This window comes from Sceloporus occidentalis, unplaced genomic scaffold, assembly GCF_023333645.1.
Source record: "Sceloporus occidentalis isolate IW3139 unplaced genomic scaffold, rSceOcc1.0.p SCAF_2, whole genome shotgun sequence".
NCBI classification, from domain to species: Eukaryota; Metazoa; Chordata; class Lepidosauria; order Squamata; family Phrynosomatidae; genus Sceloporus; species Sceloporus occidentalis.
This window is the reverse complement of record NW_028316982.1, coordinates 49,533,794-49,548,638: the sequence shown is the minus strand read 5'-3', so window position 1 is coordinate 49,548,638 and position 14,845 is coordinate 49,533,794. Positions and strand designations below refer to the sequence as shown.

Sequence of the window (14,845 nt, the reverse complement as noted above, 5' to 3'; positions counted from 1 at the left end):
CTTAATGCAGCAATACAACTGTATCTATGTTAAACCAACAGAGAGTCTTATGGTACCTTAAAGACTAACAGATTTATTATGGCCCAATCCTTAATGGACTGCAGTCCATTTCATCAGATTAATGGAGTGTTATCCTGTGATAATTACCTTATTAACAATTTCCATTCACACACTAGTTTTAGGGTAATGGCAGCAGAGTCACTTGGACCGGGCTCTACAGGCTAATCGTTATTCCAGCTCAGACATCAGAAGGGCTGCCAGGCCCAGGAAAACCCAGAGAAGTGAAGATAAGCAGCTACCCAAAGGGAAGGTATTTTTATCATACATCAAAGGAGTCACAGACAGAATAGGCAAAGTGATGAGGAGGCACAACCTTCAAATGGTTTACAAACCGACGAAGAAAATCTAGCAAATGCTTCGCTCAGCCAAAGACCAGAGAGACCCTCTCACAGCCGCAGGAGTTTACCGCATACCATCCAGCTGCGGACAAGTCTACATAGGGACTACCAAACGCAGTGTGCAAACAAGAAGCAAAGAACACGAGAGACACTGAAGACTGGGCCAGCCAGAAAAATCAGCAGTAGCAGAACATGCCACAAACCATCCTGGGTACAAAATACTGTTTGAAAACACTGATGTTCTGGACCATGCCAACCACTACCATGTCAGGATGCACAGGGAAGCCATTGAAATCCACAAACATCTGGATAATTTCAACTGGAAAGAAGAAACCCTTAAAGTGAACAAAATTTGGCTACTAGTCCTGAAGAATAGCAAAATGAAGACTCAGCAAATGCAAATGGGAAACCACTCAGAGTCAGGGGCTTTCCCAGCAGATAATGATCACCAGTTAGCAGACATTAATCTTCTTTTGCATTAGCCTCCCAGCCTGAGGCCAGCCATCAACACAGAACAATACACATGCAAATCACTCCTGCATTCCCAGGCTCACACAGTATATATACACCCAACTTTTTCCAGACAAAGCATTCTCTGAAGATGCCAGCCACAGATGCTGGCGAAACGTCAGGAAGAAAAATTTCTAGAACATGGCCACATAGCCCAAAAACTCCACAAAAAACCAGAGTCATCCTTGCTTTGATGAGTTGATTAACACATGCAGTGTCATTTTAAGAACATACAATATTGTTCCTATCCAAGCCACAGGAAATTATTATGACTGATCCCTCATGATTCCCATTCTCCTTGGCTTGTCCTTCCCACTGATAACATCATCATCACCATCATCATCACCACCACCATCACTACCACCATTGTTTTAGAATCAGATAACCTGAATAGTAGCACTAATTAAAATGGTAGTATTAAGTATAGAATCAAATTTAAGTTCCCCTGTGGGAAGGAAAAGGCTGGCAGGAAAAACGTAAATGCAGAGAATGGATCATACATGAATTCTGCAGAAGACAGTGTGCAATAACATCAAACATACTAAAAATAGGATACTGTGCAGAGTATAGAACATAGAAAGCTTGTGTATATTATGAAACTGTTGGCCTATCTATATCTGTATTGCATACTCTGACTGCTAGGAGTTTCGTCAAGGCTTCAGACACAGGCTTACTAAAATCCTTTAACTGGAGATTCCAAGGATCGAATTTGAACTTTGAACATAGGACAGTAGACTCAGAGTGCTTGACCTGAATGGTAGCATTAATTACAAGGGGCCTTTAAATCAGACAATCCTATTATGAATGATGTATCTTCTCCAACTATTCATTAACATTTAAAACAAACCGTTCTATCTTTTTATTCTTCACAGAAGTGTGACAGAAATGCCGACATAATGGGAGCAAGTGGGAAACAGAGCTTTTGAGTAACACTATCATTCTGGCATGTTCTCTATAAACATCAAAAACTAGATCATTAACAGCTAAAGATTTCATTATACAACAAAACAAAGCAACCAGAAAAGGGGCAGGGATGTTTTATCACACATGCATACTGCAAACAATTACCAATCTCTTACCTGGTTCAGGCTGTTGTATAGAAATGCCCCAGGACTCTGCTCATTGCCCTTGTTAGCTAAAATATTCCTTTTCTGCCAATTTGTAAAATATGTTACATTTCTCCATTGAGTGACATAGCCCCAGCAGTACAGCAAATAGGATAACCTCTTGCATTATTGAGAAGAAGCATAATGCCACTCAAACAACATACCCTTTAACTGGCCTGATTTAGCAGTGATTGTCTTGATTAATCTTCTTTCATCCAACTTTTTCAGATGTTTTCCCAACATCCAGTTTTCCCTCTCCTCTTCCCATTTTCCCCCTTTGTCCATGGCTTATTTCTGTTGCTGCAAACTGAGTTTAAAGTGCAAAAAAAAGCTTGAATCCAATAAATCAGCAGTGGGGAGGGGAAGGAACAGAATCTTGTCCTTCTTATTAGGCTCAGGCAGAAACAATCTCTCCTAGCTTGTGTGTTATTCCCGAGTAACTTTTGCCATCTTGACCACATTCTGATGTCCTTAGCCACACATGTTCCAGTTTTCAATAGTGTGAAATGCTGGAAGGTGAGACCACAGTTGCTAAGGAGTACATTCAAAGAGTCTTGTACTCACCAAGCCAGGCAAAGTAGAGAGCAATCTTCTCCCCAAAGTACCTCCTGATGTGGTCCAAAGGCTGGTACTTCTTCCACTTACTCCACTGGGCCCAGTAGTGGAAAAGAATCTGTCTCTGATTCAGTGGAGGGGGGACCATCTCTTCCGATGGCATCTTGTAGGGACCCTTTTGGAAAAGTGTGATATCCACATCATGGATAGTTTTGTTTCATACGTGTTCTATTTTATATTAGCTTTACCTTCAAGACTTTAATACAGGAGTAGGCAAATAGTAGCCCATGGGTTAAGGGCAGCACCCCAAAGCCATTCTTGTGGTTCCCTGGGATTAATCACCCCCTAATGAGAAGTTGTACTTACTGAGAAGGTTCATTCTGGGATGGCAGGGGGGACAATCTGCTACTTTTGGGTTTATCTCATGCTCCAAGTTGTGCTGGTGTCAGATCCATATGCATGGTTCTGCCATGATCATATGATGTAATGATGATATGGTGGTAAGATGACATGGTGATATAGCATTAGGATAAAAGCTGGTTTATTGAGAGGGGAATAGGAATCCTGTGGGAAGCCAAGCTTGGGAAACAATGGAGGGGAGACAAATGGCCAGAGGCAAGAGAGATTTGTGGTTTTATGACCCTGTTGATTCTATAGCGGACCAGGGCTATATAGGGATGCTCTCCTTAAGTGCGATTGAATGATAATGCAGGAAAGGAAAGAGGAAACATTAAAGGTCATTTTGATGCAGATCAAAGGCTTGGGATCATAGCTGAGGAGGGGGGCTAGATGATGGGAACTCTTAAGTATGATCCAGGGGAAAACTTTTCAGTTCTGGCACAAACCCTGGACAGAGGAACTTCTGTCCCAATGTCTGGAATAAAATCTTTTGTTTTAATCACATTAAGATGTTCTCTTGGTTATTGGGAACTGAGTTCGCTGATCCTGACAACTGACAGGAATCTTCGTTCTTTTTCAGTTACAGCCGTTTAGACTCCTTCCTTCTCTGTTTAATTATCTAGCCCTGCCTAACTTACTATGGCCTGTTACAGACTGCCAAAATAAGGCTGCTTCAGGCCTCTTTGGAGGTATGCTATTTAAATGATGCATGGGTCCTAAGAGTCCGGAGGTCGCGCCAAAGCCACACTCCATTCCTAAGCACTGGAGTGCAGCTTTGGTGCAGCTTCCGGATTCTTAGGGTGCATGCATCATTTAAATAGCATACCTCCAAAGAGTCCTGAAGCAGCTTTATTTTGGCAGTCTGTAACAGGCCTATCTTTCTTAAAGTAATTTTTCCATTCCAGATTTTGTTTCACTAATTCCTATTTTTTTTTTATGGGAACCTTTTCGGTAAGTACTGCTTCTCATTGCCCCCAGTTACATTTGTGGCCCCCACAATCAAAGCATCCTGAACAGATGACCATCCAGCCTCTGTTTAAAAACCTCCAAAGAAGAGGACCCCACCACACTCTGAAGGAGTGTATTCCACTGTCAACGTTTGGGTTATTTCCTGTTAATTAACTCCTGGGCCTAAAACAGCCCAAGATGGTCAAAAACATGGTGAAAATTTGTTCAGAGGACATTTTGGAGCAAAACATTTTTTTTGTGGGAGGGGTGCAGCAGGAGGTGGACCCCTCCCTGTTTCCCCAGGGAGTCAATGCAGCCTACTAGCCTCCAACAGTTGTCTACCCTACTTTAATGAATCTTCATAAAATACAGAATCATAGAACCATGGAAAACATTCAAGGCCATCAAATAATTTACTATTACAGTATGCCCTCCTTATCTGCAGGGGTTCCAATCCAGACCCACCCACTCCCACAGATGGCAAAAAGTAAAGAAACTCATGTCCCGCAGTATTCAATGGCCATGCACATGAGTGGGGCTGCTTTGCCGGGACAGCATGCATGCATGGCCATTGAAGTCAATGGGGCTTGCCATCCATGGACGATCAAATCCACAGATGGCAAGCCTGCTGTTGGGGCATGCATGTTGTATAAGCATTCATGAATTCAGCTAAGTTATAAATGTATACTCATAAAATACTTCATTGTCCATAATAGCAAAAATTAGTATTACATTTTTTAAAAAATGATATCAAAGTGCTGGAACATTTTAATCAGCAGGGACAGATGATAGATGTGATCCTTTTTGTCAGTTTACTACACTGCCCTTGGATAGTTCACTACTCTATGACTGTCAGCTGACAGTATTTTTTTAAAAAATCAGGTATTAGGCTATTGTTACTGTTGTAAGAGAGAGTGTACAACATAGACCAAAAATAATATAAAATAAATGTTTGTTCAGGAAATACAAAATGTAGTCGATGAAGCATATGCAATACCTTACTAAAGCCTCCATTTGGGTGCCATTTGATAACACATCATCTTTGTAACTCCATGATCTGGCATGCAGATGTGCATAAAATATAGTACAGATATAATATATATGTGAGTGACTAATTTTGTCTTTTCCTTAGAATCCTCAAGGTTTTCCAGGTCATTGTCACAGCCCCATCTTTGCAGAAACACTCAATTGTTCATTCATCAGAGAGTTTGCAGAATATCTGCTAAATATTTTCCTTCATGTTTTTGTTGCCACAAGGAAGATATCTCTTTTCTAATGAATCAGGAAATATATAAATAAATGGGAAAACTGCTTGCCAACTTACATCATGCATTGGAAATGCAGCTGTGAAGACATTCTCACTCAGAAGTCTTTCTATTCCAACCTGCCCTGCTTTGGGGTTGCCATATGATGTAGTCGCCAGGATCTCATAGAGCTGAAGGGAAACAAAAGGAGTTAAACAGAGGTCCAAAACACATTGCAGAAATAATCCAGTCTGAGACTGCTTTAATTGCCCTGGCTCAGTGCTTGGGATCCTGGGAATTGTAGTTTATTGTAGCACCAGAGCTCTCTGACAGAGATGGCTAAATGTCTCACAAAAGTACAATTCCCAGAATTCCCTAGCATTAACTTTAATTAAGTCAGGGCAGTTGAAACGGTCTCAAACTGGATTATTTCTGCAGTGTGTTTTGAATCAGAGTTGCATTTTGTCTTCCACTCTTGGCAGCCATCGCCCACATCACATTATTCCAAGTCTGAATCCTAAGATACATCTGCAAGATCTCTCCTCCATTACAGTCCTTAAGTATTTGCTTCCTATAATATAAAAACAGCACCATTATTGGCTGTCTACTTGTTGAAGGACAGGTTCTGCTATTTATTTTGCCTGTTATTTTAAATAATTACAAATGATGACAAAGACAGCTACATACTCCTCCATGGGAATAGTTATTCCTTCATGGGAGTAATTGTGTAATTAAAACACAGGGAAAGGAATTTTGAGACCCACTCAATTAAAAAATCACAAAAGTGGTACAAGGAGATGGGCTTGATTAAACAAAAGAGTGGCAACAAGATGTATAGATGGATTAATAGATAGAGAGTATAAAAACAGACTGCAAAAATTAAAGACTAAAATATTTGTTAACAATTAGTTACAAAGGGACAGAATAAGGGCCAGGATGAAATAAGGGTACCATTTCAAAGACTACCATTAATAAGCCAATTATGATTTTTTGCATTTCACACATCTGATGAAATGGACTCCAGTCCACCCAAAACCTATGCCCCAATAAATGTGTTAAAGTTTGTACAAGGCCCTTTGTTATTTGGGCTGCAACAGACTAGCATGATTACCCCTCTTGAAGTTGTAAAATGTCTGTCATAAAGGGACATCACAGTCTTTTAGGACTAAGGACTGCATTAGCACTAATATTTGTGTGTGTGTGTATGTGTGTGTAGTGTTAATAGGATGGGATACAGAATTAAACAGAGGCTTTTGCTTTGAAAGAGTCAGGACTACAGGTAGGTTGGATCTATCCCACTGCTCAACAGTGTACACTGATATACATGGGCCTGGGTGCAGACCAGGTAGGAGGAACCTGTCTCAGGATAACGTGTACTATTGTGCTAACATACCTTTACTTATCTTTCCCTTTCTTCCAAAGTGCAGCTTTCAGCATGCATTGCCATTATAAGACTTATAAGAGTATGGATGAATATGAACATTCAACTGCAGTCCTGAGATGATGTCAACAGAGCAGCAGGGAAAAAATTCTGCAAGTACCAAGCTCAGGTTGAAATCAGTGTGTCTTCAGGGTTGTTTTTAATAAAAGTCAGAAATAATGAGGCAATCCACATTTCTCTGGAGAGGGAGTTCCAAAGATGTGAGGACACTGTACTGAGAAAGCCCTGTCCTTAGCATTTGTGACCCAAACTGATCTTTCTCATGGGTAAGAGACAATGGATTCCCACATAACTTAAGCAATGCTCTTCTCTCAGTCTCAAGAAAGAAAAAATACTAAATTATTTGAAAGGGATATTCACATTTTTCACTCTCAGTTACTTTGTAAGTTTGGCTTCTTTACCTCCATAATGGTATTGCTGTTAGGGCTAGCAGCAAAATACTATATGAGGAATTCACAGAGTTCAAAGTCATTTAGTCGTAATTACATTGGTTGGGATGGCAAAGATGCCCAGAGTGAGAAAGCAGTAGGCAAGTCTGACTGGGTACGCAGCCACCCACTGTATACTATGAGGTGGAAAACACAGCATGGTGGACTTCCATATGTTGCCAAACTACGACTCTCATCAGCTCAAGCCAGCATAGCCAATGGTGAGGGAAGTTGGGAACTGCAGTTCATTAATATCCCTGGCATGCTACTTACAACCTTGGGTTTGCATCAGCCTAAGCATCAGACTTACTATTCTGTGCCGTTGTGTGCTACTGAAGAATGTCTCATGGTTATCACTCCCGAGAAACCTGAGAAGAAAAACTTGAATGAAAAGATATGGAATATGAAACTCCTATTCAACTCACATTAAGCAGCAGGATGCTCTCCCAACCCCAGTTTGGAACTTTAGTAGCTATCCCCAAATGCTAGTCCAATGAAATCTAGAGATTGGTCAGAGATCACAGACATCACTATAATTTGGTGGCGCTGTCAAGAACATATTAACTAATCTTCCTCCTGTGGCTAGCTATTAGTGCAGATTCAAGTACAGAAGAATATTGACCTGTGTGCAGATGTTCAGTTTGGAAGTTAAATCAAATCCAGATGTTCTAATTTAATTAACTGCTTTATCAAAATCAAAGCTATTATTTTAACAACATTGTTTTTAGGGCTATCTCTGTCATTAGGAACAGTGGGGTAGCTGTTCGGGTGATATATTCCTGTCTAGCACATCATGAAAGAAAATAAGATATTTAATGTATATACTCATGTATAAGTCTAGAAACTGATCCCCAAAAAGCTGACATCCATGGGTCAATGTAAGTACTGTACTGTAACTCTTATAAAAAAGGAACCATCCCCTGGTGAGGGGCAAGAGTACAATCTGTCCTGGAAGCACTGATTCCCCTTTATTCTCAAATCCATTCAGCCTTTAGGGTGAGCACCAACAGTTATGCCTGCTGTAATTTTGTAAATTCTTTGGTAAGTCATTGTTTTCCTTTGCTTCATCCTTTAGCTCTGTGGTTCCCCTTTCACAGGGGTCACCTAACACCCTCGTAAAACACATATTTGCATGTAGCAATGAAAATAATTGTATGGTTGGGGGTCACCACAACATGAGGAACTGTATTAAAGGGTTGCAGCATTAGGAAGGTTGAGAACCACTGCTTTAGATCTTTTGTTGCATGCTTCTAAGGCGGGTTATAGACCGCCGCTTTGCGGCGGTCTCCCGCCGGCGCCATTTGCTCCGTGAGGGAGCTGCAGCAGCCACACTGCGTGGCTCCCGCGCAGAGCAAAAAAGAAGCTCCATTTTGGAACTTCTTTTTGTGGCGCCTCTATGACGTTGCGAGGCACCTGGGGCGGACTCGCGATGTCATAGACGCCGCGCGACGTCCGGACGCACAGCGTCCGATACGTAAAGATGGCGGCGCCCGTATGAACAGGGCGCCGCCATCTTGTACGTATTCTATACGTACTAGGGTTAGGGGGGTGCGGAAGCACCGCCCCTTCCTAACCCTAGTACGTATAGAATACGTACTAAATGGCGGTGTGTAACCCGCCTAAGTTTTATACTTGACTTATCCACGTGTTATATCAAAATCGATAATTTTGGTCCCAAAACCTGCACTCGACCTATACATGAGGTTGACTTACAGTTGAGTATATAACAGTAATTGTGTACTTTGGTATTTTTGTATTTTGAAAGCCAAAAAAAAAAAAAAAAAAAAAAAAAAAAAAAAATGGGGGGGGGTTCATAGGATTTTCTGCTTCAGGAGCTAAAATAATTTAGCTGCCTTGGGTAAATGGGAGTTAATTGGGTACGTGGGAATGCCATTTGCTGTTTTGCCTCGAACAGGAAAAGGTTTTGAACTACACTTGATAACTGTAGTTATTAAGTAGTACAATACAATACAGCATGGAACCAGTAGTAAAACATTAATCTGGACTGTGGTAGAAAGAAAACAGATAAATTGTGGATGATGGATGTTCCTGCTGCAGAAATGAGACACATCACAGGGTACTCAAAGAATAATAGAGCTGGAAGGGACTGCAAGATGATTGCTTGTTAGTAGAAAAGCTGAACACATTTTGGCCTGTGTGTACTCTTAAGGTAAGGTTTTCACTTGTCTAGTAAATGGTTTGAGAGTTCCTGGTTCAGACATTTGATTTCAAATAGCCCCCTGAAGAAATACTTAAAAGTATGCAAAAGCAGAAATGCACAGGCCTTTTTTGCTAATAAAACAAATATGATTTGACTATCTTGATATGTCTTGCTTCTCCTGAGGATTTCCCTGGATACCTCCCAGCCTGCTTTTTCTGTGGATGTCTTTAGCACTACAATATGGAAATCTCCATTTTCTTTGCAAAATACTAACAAGATCTGGGAAAGGGTTTGGTGGGCAACATGGCTGTTTCCTGTCAAAAGATAAAACAGCTCTTCAAAGGACAATTTTGTTTTTGCTTTTAAAAACTGGCAGGCTGGTGGAGGTTTAACATCTTGAATGGTTGCAATGTTTTCTGAGAATGTATTCTGAGGAGAGCCGATTATTATGTTACAAGTTGTAGCATTTTATCGTTCAAAGTAATTGATGAGATAAGGGAAGGACAACAGATGCTTTTGGTCATGGGAGCAACAGACATTTGGGAAAAGAACAGCTCAAGGAACAAGAACAAATTCCTTAATCTTACCAGGGTAATTTATTTGCCTTAAAATGACAGGTATAATAATCCACAGGAAGGTCAGGAACCTCATCATGAAGCAGATTAGAGATGCCCAGTTTTAGCAGAATCCTGTGAGACCAGTTAGTTACATCCTGATTGGGCACAACCTGGAGATAAAGTCACAGTGAATTATGCTAAACAGAAGGAGGGCAACATTGTTAGCAGTATGTATGCAAGGGGGGGGGGGGAGCAAAGGTCCAAAACACACTGCAGAAACAATCAGTTTGAGATTGCTTTAACTGCCATGGCTCAATGCTAGGAAATTCTGGGAACTGTACCTCTGTGAGACATTTAGCCTTCTCTGTCAGAGAGCTCTGATGCCACAATAAACTACAATTCCCAAGGTTCCCTAGCACTGAGCCAGGACAGTTAAAGCAGTCTCATACTGGATTATTTCCACAGCGTGTTTTGGACTAAAGAGCAAAAATTAGACTTGGGAAATGTCACTCTTCTGGGCTACAACAGTATGTCCAAAACAGTTGTGCCCAGTATGGATGGATGGGGGAATTCAGAGTGTTGCAGCCCAAACAAGTAACCTTTCTAAGCTCTGACTGCAAACAATGCACAGAGGTTGAAGAAGAAGTCAACCAAATCTAATACACTATAATAAAAACCTTTATGAGTTAAAGCAGGTTAATTGCTTCTATAGCCTGAGGATTCAGGCCTAATTATTACCTGCAGTAAAAGATATAAAGGAACCACATGGCACCTTTGGGAAAAAGAAATTTCTAGCATAAGTTTTCATGGACAATAATAGTCCACTACAAGAAAACAAAAACAAAAACAAAACCCAGATGGCCTACTCATCTGATCTTCTATAACTGATCTTAAAGAATCTTCCACACTTGATTCAATAGTACAGAAACAGATGACGATTTGGCTAATGACTGTGTGCATGTATTTTTGTGTGCTTTTATTGACATTTTGTAACTGTATTATTAGATTTTATCTGTTGTAATCCCACCTCGATCCGCAGGAAGAGGAGGGAAATATAAATAATAATAATAATAATAATAATTATTATTATTATTATTATTATTATTATTATTATTATTATTATTATTATTATGCTACACATTGCCTCTTCCCAGTTAGTCTCAAAGCTGCTGCTGGATTCTCTTATGTCTTTCAATGCTAAAATAAAATAATTTTTAAAAATGGCTAGCTCTTTGAATATTACCTGGACTATGAACCTGTGTTTTTATCTTGCAAATAAAAGCAATTTTGTTTTTTTTGTTTGTTTGTTTGTTTTACAAGGTATTTTTTTATTGTTATCACAAATAAAAGCAATTTTGGCTGAGAGATAGTTGCAGAAAATTATCCATTTCTGTGACAGACAGCACATTTCAGCCTTTTAACCATGTACGTATTTAGATCCTATATTTCTGCCCAGTAAAAGACTGGAAACCTGCCTCTTGCCCATTCAATGCCCATACGCATTGCAATACAATCTACTTCTATTTTAATGCTGTGTGTTTGCTCTTGTACTTGTCTTTGCATGAGAGTCTTGGACTCTATGCGCTGTCTTCCTGTGACCTCAGATCCTCCTAGCTATTGGTATGCATAGCTAGTTTAGCCATGTTGTTGTTTGTCTCAAAGTGTGTCCTCGGTTTTTCCTTTTTGTGGCTGTTCTTTTTTGCTTACCATGTGTATGTAAATATATTTCCTCAAGAGGACAGTGAGTGTATTTATTCAGGGGTTTCCTTTTGTGTTGTTGTTGCCCATTGCAGCATGTTTTTGGCATCTGTTAAAGACCTTTCTTTCTACCAGAAACCTTCCCAAACGTGCACAGTTTAAGAACTGCAATTTCAGCCTCTGCTTTTAAATATTTTAAATGTAACTGGTAGTTGTTTTAATTTGTTTTTATTTGCTTAATTCATTGTTTGCTTTTTGGTGTGTTTTAAATGTTTTTGTTTATTAAAATGATTTTAAATAATCATTTTAATCATTTGAGAAATATTTATTCTCTAGTATAGACATTTGCATTATGATTATGTTAGAAATAATAGATGTCAGTCCTCCTGGTAACTGGGCTTTGTACACAATCCAGTATAACAATTCACCCTCCCCAACATTTGTTTAGAGTAGGACCTGGTGCACAACCTATACTGAGGGCAAAGTGTGGTCTCATGACATTAGGCTACATAATATCGTCTCACCTGCAAAGGAACTCTCAGCCTGAGATCCTCGGCATAATAACAGAGGACACTCCAGGGCGCACTTAGCAATACAAAATGTACCAGCTTCTTTGCATTCTGGGCTACGTGCTAGAAAGGAAGGAGAGTAAAAGCATCGGGTTAGATTATTTGCATGGAATTCCAATTCTGTATATGACCTTCCAGAAATGCTGTAGCACAGAGAGACAAAAGTATCATAGCCAATGTACTTATCAGCTTCCTGCTGACAAACAGCTATGTGTCCTCATGAGCTCTTTCCTACCACAGAATTATAGCACCATGATTCCATTTTGACTGCCATAGCAGGGCTCAATCCTGTGGAATGCTGGGGTTTGTAGTTTGATGAAGCACTAGAGCGCTCTGTCTAAGAATGCTAAAAACTGTTGTTGTTGTGTGCCTTCAAGTCGTTTTTGACTTATGGTGACCCTAAGGTGAACCTATCATTGGCAGGATTTGCTCACAGGAGGTTTGCCATTGCCTTCCCCAGAGGCTGAGAGTATGTGACTTGCCCAAGGTCACCCAAATAGCCCTCCCTAAACTGCAAATCCCAGGATTCCATAGGATATTACCCTGGGAGTTAAAGTGCAACCATAGTGCTATAATTGTTTTAGTGTAAAAACTGTGTCCAAACCAGACTTTAATTGTGCAATCACATTGGGTCATTCAGATTCTTACTGACAGACCAACCACTTGTCACTTTCTGTTTGTAGCTCCCTCTTGTTTTTCCACTGCTTTTTCTATCTTTTTTTCTTCCCAGAGAAAGTTGAAAGGAAGAAAAGGCAGAATTATCTCCTGGTACTCTTTGAGAGACAGTGTGGTGTGGTGGTTTAAGTGCTGAATTATGATTTCAGAACTCAGGATTTGATTCTTTCCTTGGTCATGGAAATCTAATGAGAGAGTCACACACTCACAGCTCCAGAAAACCCTTTGCTAGGTTCACCTTAGGGTTGCTTTGGTTGGAAATGACTTGAAGGCACATGACAACAACAGCAGCAGCAGCATCAATAATGGCTGGAAGCACCCTCAGGGTGCAAGGAGAGGGAATGCTTAAGCCCTTTTCCTGCATAGTCCCTTCAGATCAGCCAGGTTTTAGCAATAGGAATCCCAGCTTGAGAGAACCCAAACAGGATGGAGATTTTCTGAAAAAACTTGGCAGGCAAAGGATAAGTGGACAATTGTCTCCTATAGTTGCTTCCCTGCTTCTGAATTACCAAGGTTTTATTCATAGGGGCATGAACACTTTGGGAAAGCACATTCCATCACTTCCTAAACTGCTAGCTTTTTGGTGAAAAGTCAAAAGCTATTTCATTTTATAGGACATTCACAACTTTCTGAAATGATAGAACATTGGCTCTTGCTGCTGGTTATATTTTATATTTTATTGCTTTGCTGCTGCCTATTGTTTTTATTTTATGTTTAAATGTGCTTTTCATAAGTCACTGGAGTGGAGGCACAAATTGTGAGGTATAAACATTGTAAAAAATAACTCCATAAAATACAGTTTTGGATTTGCAAGGGTAACATGCCCTGTCCATTGTTTTGTGCCTTTGTATTCAGGCTTGCAAAGTCATCAACCACCTCCCCAGTTTTGAGCAGTGGGACTTACTAATTCAAGAAGGGCAAGGCCAATGCATGATAAATTTCTCTTTCTCTCTGAGACACAAAATACATTTCTCTTTCTCTCAGAGACTAAGGGCCCATACAGACAGGCAGGGACGTAGCCAAGGGGGGGGGTCTCCTTGGGGTACAGAACCCCCCTTCCATTAGATGAAATGAATGGTGTGTGCTGCTGCACCACTGCACCCAAGCCCCATTATAATGTTGGCACTTAGTCTGGACCCCCCCCCCCCTTCCCAAAATCCTGGCTACGTCCCTGAAGCAGGCCAAAATAAAGCTGCTTAGGGTCGCTTTAGAGGTTTGCTGTTTAAATGATGCATGCATCCTAAGAGGCCAGAACTTGTGCCAAAGCTGTGGTCTAGTCCTTAGGACTGGAGTGTGGCTTTGGCGTGGGGCCCTAAGATTCCATTGCACAACAAGCATCTTGCTGGCACTAGGAGCTCCATCCTCCAACATTCTGGGATTTGTAGTTTTGTGGTGCTTAGACCTCTCTAGCCTACTACCTTGAACTACGCCATTAGAGATCTCTGGAAGAAATGTCTAAGTAATTAAACCACAAATCCCAGGATTCCTTAGGACAGAGTCAATTACTATAACTGCACTGTGTAGATATCTCCCCAGGCCAGGACGCAAAGAAAAGGTAAACAACAATTCTGTTTATTTCTTTCACTCTCGCAAAAGTCCCACAAATGCACTGGCATCAGTAAATTGGATTACCTTTTCCATTTTGAGACCTGCCATCTGGAGTTTATTCAGAAACTTCTCTCGCCAGACCCTATGCAACTCCATAGATCTCTTTTGCCTGGATTTCTGTGTCTCAGCTTCTTCACTTTGACCTTCCCAATTGTGATGATCAGATTCCCATACAAGTATGAAGTCTAAGACAAAGCACATACACACAGTACATACAAATGTTATGTCAGCTACCTTCTCAACAGCAAGCAGTGTGAGAAGGCATTGAGCTACCATATCATCTTCCAAATCCTAGACTATAAAATTGGGCAAGAACATGGACGGTGAAAGGGGAATCCAAAGGTAGTGAAGTGCTACAGAAAGGGTAAAAAAGGACTGGTGACATTCTGCGCCCTTCCTGTCACCCAACTAGAGAACATATAAGGTAGAGAGAAATCATAATTATCGACCCATAAAAATCAGAATGTAGAGCAATATGTCACAAGTAATAATGTTACTTGTACCATATTACTGTTAGGGATAAGGAGGCCATAATTAAATCATTTTAG

At 40.5% G+C, this 14,845-nt stretch overlaps 1 protein-coding gene across 4 annotated transcripts in view; it reads right to left on the bottom strand.

The window, feature by feature from the left end:
* Positions 1-14,845, bottom strand: part of ANO7 (anoctamin 7) — a 58,793-nt gene that overhangs the window by 26,174 nt on the left and 17,774 nt on the right. For all 4 annotated transcript variants that reach the window (XM_089509305.1, XM_089509307.1, XM_089509306.1 and 1 more), the window contains 6 exons: positions 14,322-14,482; positions 11,970-12,077; positions 9,778-9,917; positions 7,340-7,397; positions 5,241-5,351; positions 2,579-2,744 (listed from right to left, as the gene is read on the bottom strand). In XM_089509305.1, the coding sequence (XP_089365431.1) occupies positions 2,579-2,744; positions 5,241-5,351; positions 7,340-7,397; positions 9,778-9,917; positions 11,970-12,077; positions 14,322-14,482 (744 nt within the window). The remainder of the gene's footprint in view (positions 1-2,578; positions 2,745-5,240; positions 5,352-7,339; positions 7,398-9,777; positions 9,918-11,969; positions 12,078-14,321; positions 14,483-14,845) is intronic.